This window comes from Sinocyclocheilus rhinocerous, unplaced genomic scaffold (assembly GCF_001515625.1).
Source record: "Sinocyclocheilus rhinocerous isolate Xijiao unplaced genomic scaffold, SAMN03320098_v1.1 C36769608, whole genome shotgun sequence".
Lineage (NCBI taxonomy): Eukaryota > Metazoa > Chordata > Actinopteri > Cypriniformes > Cyprinidae > Sinocyclocheilus > Sinocyclocheilus rhinocerous.
The window spans coordinates 1-1,728 of NW_015785773.1; the positions used below are offsets into that span (position 1 = coordinate 1).

The 1,728-nt window shown below is 39.2% G+C and overlaps 1 protein-coding gene across 1 annotated transcript; it reads right to left on the reverse strand.

Moving 5' to 3' along the window:
• Nucleotides 1-6: 6 nt before the first annotated feature.
• On the reverse strand, nt 7-915 carry LOC107736544 (pentraxin fusion protein-like; the record flags this gene model as incomplete). The annotated part of the gene is made up of 2 exons (XM_016547931.1): nt 621-915; nt 7-507 (listed from the first exon to the last, which is right to left on the reverse strand). Coding segments are annotated over exons 1-2 (553 nt in total), but the record flags the coding sequence as incomplete, so codon positions are not given.
• Nucleotides 916-1,728: the final 813 nt, after the last annotated feature.

Genomic DNA, 1,728 nt, shown 5'->3' on the forward strand with positions numbered 1-1,728 from the left:
GACTGCCAGAGAGAACATAGTCCCACATTTGCACATCTGTAATTTCTCCTACAAAACTCTGCTCTGCGTCAAAGGTGCTCAAATATGCATCAGCATCTTGGCCGAGCAGGACGGTGCCGCCAGGACGGATTGAGAGACCTTTTCTATAGATCTTGAATAAACTACGACGTCCATCCACCCAGAAGGCAGTGAGACCAGTCGCAGAGTCCCAGGTGACACACAGGTGAGTCTGGAAGGTGGAGAGAGGAGGCAGAAGGAAAAATGCTCCATTGCTACTAGACTGAATATACAAGGACAAATGACCACCAGCCTCTCTCCACAGGTTCAGCTCGTCGACGTTAAATGTGCGGTAGGCGAACAGAATGATGTCCCTCGTGACCTGGAGCTCTGTCGCGACACGCATGCAGAGTGTGAATGCTGAAAGACTCAGTGGCTTTTCAGGAGTGAGTTTAACAAAGCTGCTGTTAGTCTTGGTTGGAAACAAAAGCACTTTACCACCAAGACCCACTGCAAGACAAAACCAAAATAACACATAAAATCTATATATGCATCTTTTACAATAGACAAGCAGAATCCCACTTACAACAATCGATGTAATTTATAAATGAAAACTGTGGTACCTTCAGTAGCCGCTGATGTCAGAAAGAGCAGACAGAAAAATAAACCCAACATCTTTCTGCAGGTCTGAAGGAAAAAAAAAACGTGCAAGAAAAACCATCACTTCTTTTAGCAGACAACCTCTTCACTGCATCTTAAGTGTTCAGTCACTGTTTAGAGGCAAAGGTCCTGTTTACATTTAGTATTAAGATGCGTTTTGGTCGATCGGATCACGTTTATGATTTACATCTGCTTTTTTAATCCACCACTTTTGACTGCTTTCCTGATTTCTTTCAGAGGAGGGTCTATGGGTGTATGTACGGGCTGTTCTGATCTTTCTATCTAAAATCGAGAAATAAACTCTTTCAATTGACTTATGATTGCATCTTATGAGACTGTGTTTGGAAAACCGGGGTTTTAAGGAGAAAATGCTCAGCAATGGTGTTGACTGATAAATTTTCACATGATCTGTCTATAATCATATTGAAAACCCAAAACAGACATGTAAACAATGTTAAACCCCTGATTTTCACCACAGGGGAAACACCTTCCTTACCAACCCCAAATATTTGAATGTTAGTGTACCTGAACAAAAAAATGCTATTCATCATTCACACCATGACTGTAATATCATAAACAAAAAGTAGTATCATTTATTGTTTCTGAATTCACATATTTGAGCTCAAATGTTTGTTTTTATTGGCTAAATGAGACAAAAAGTGAGTTGTTTCAGACATGTGAATGTGTAAATACAGTAATGACTTTGACACATATGCTCAGTATTGTGGCAAGATATCATGAATGAATGAATGAAAGCAGAGGCAAAATTTGCATTTTTCCATGCTCTGTTTATATAATTACCTCTACTCTCTTACGTCTCTTGCGGCCATGCTGATGCATATATCATCATGTACACATAAATAACCTCACTGTCTGAACACAAAATATCAGATCCTTTCAATTACAAAATGACTGATCCTTCAGGCTTATCTGTCTGATCATAGTGTAGTTTTTCATTTTCACAGTTACGATTATTTTCAACCCTCAATGTGATCCTCTGTCTGAAATGATCTGTTTTTAAAGGGCAGTTCCTTTAAAGGGGTCATATGATGTTGCTAAAAAGAACATTAT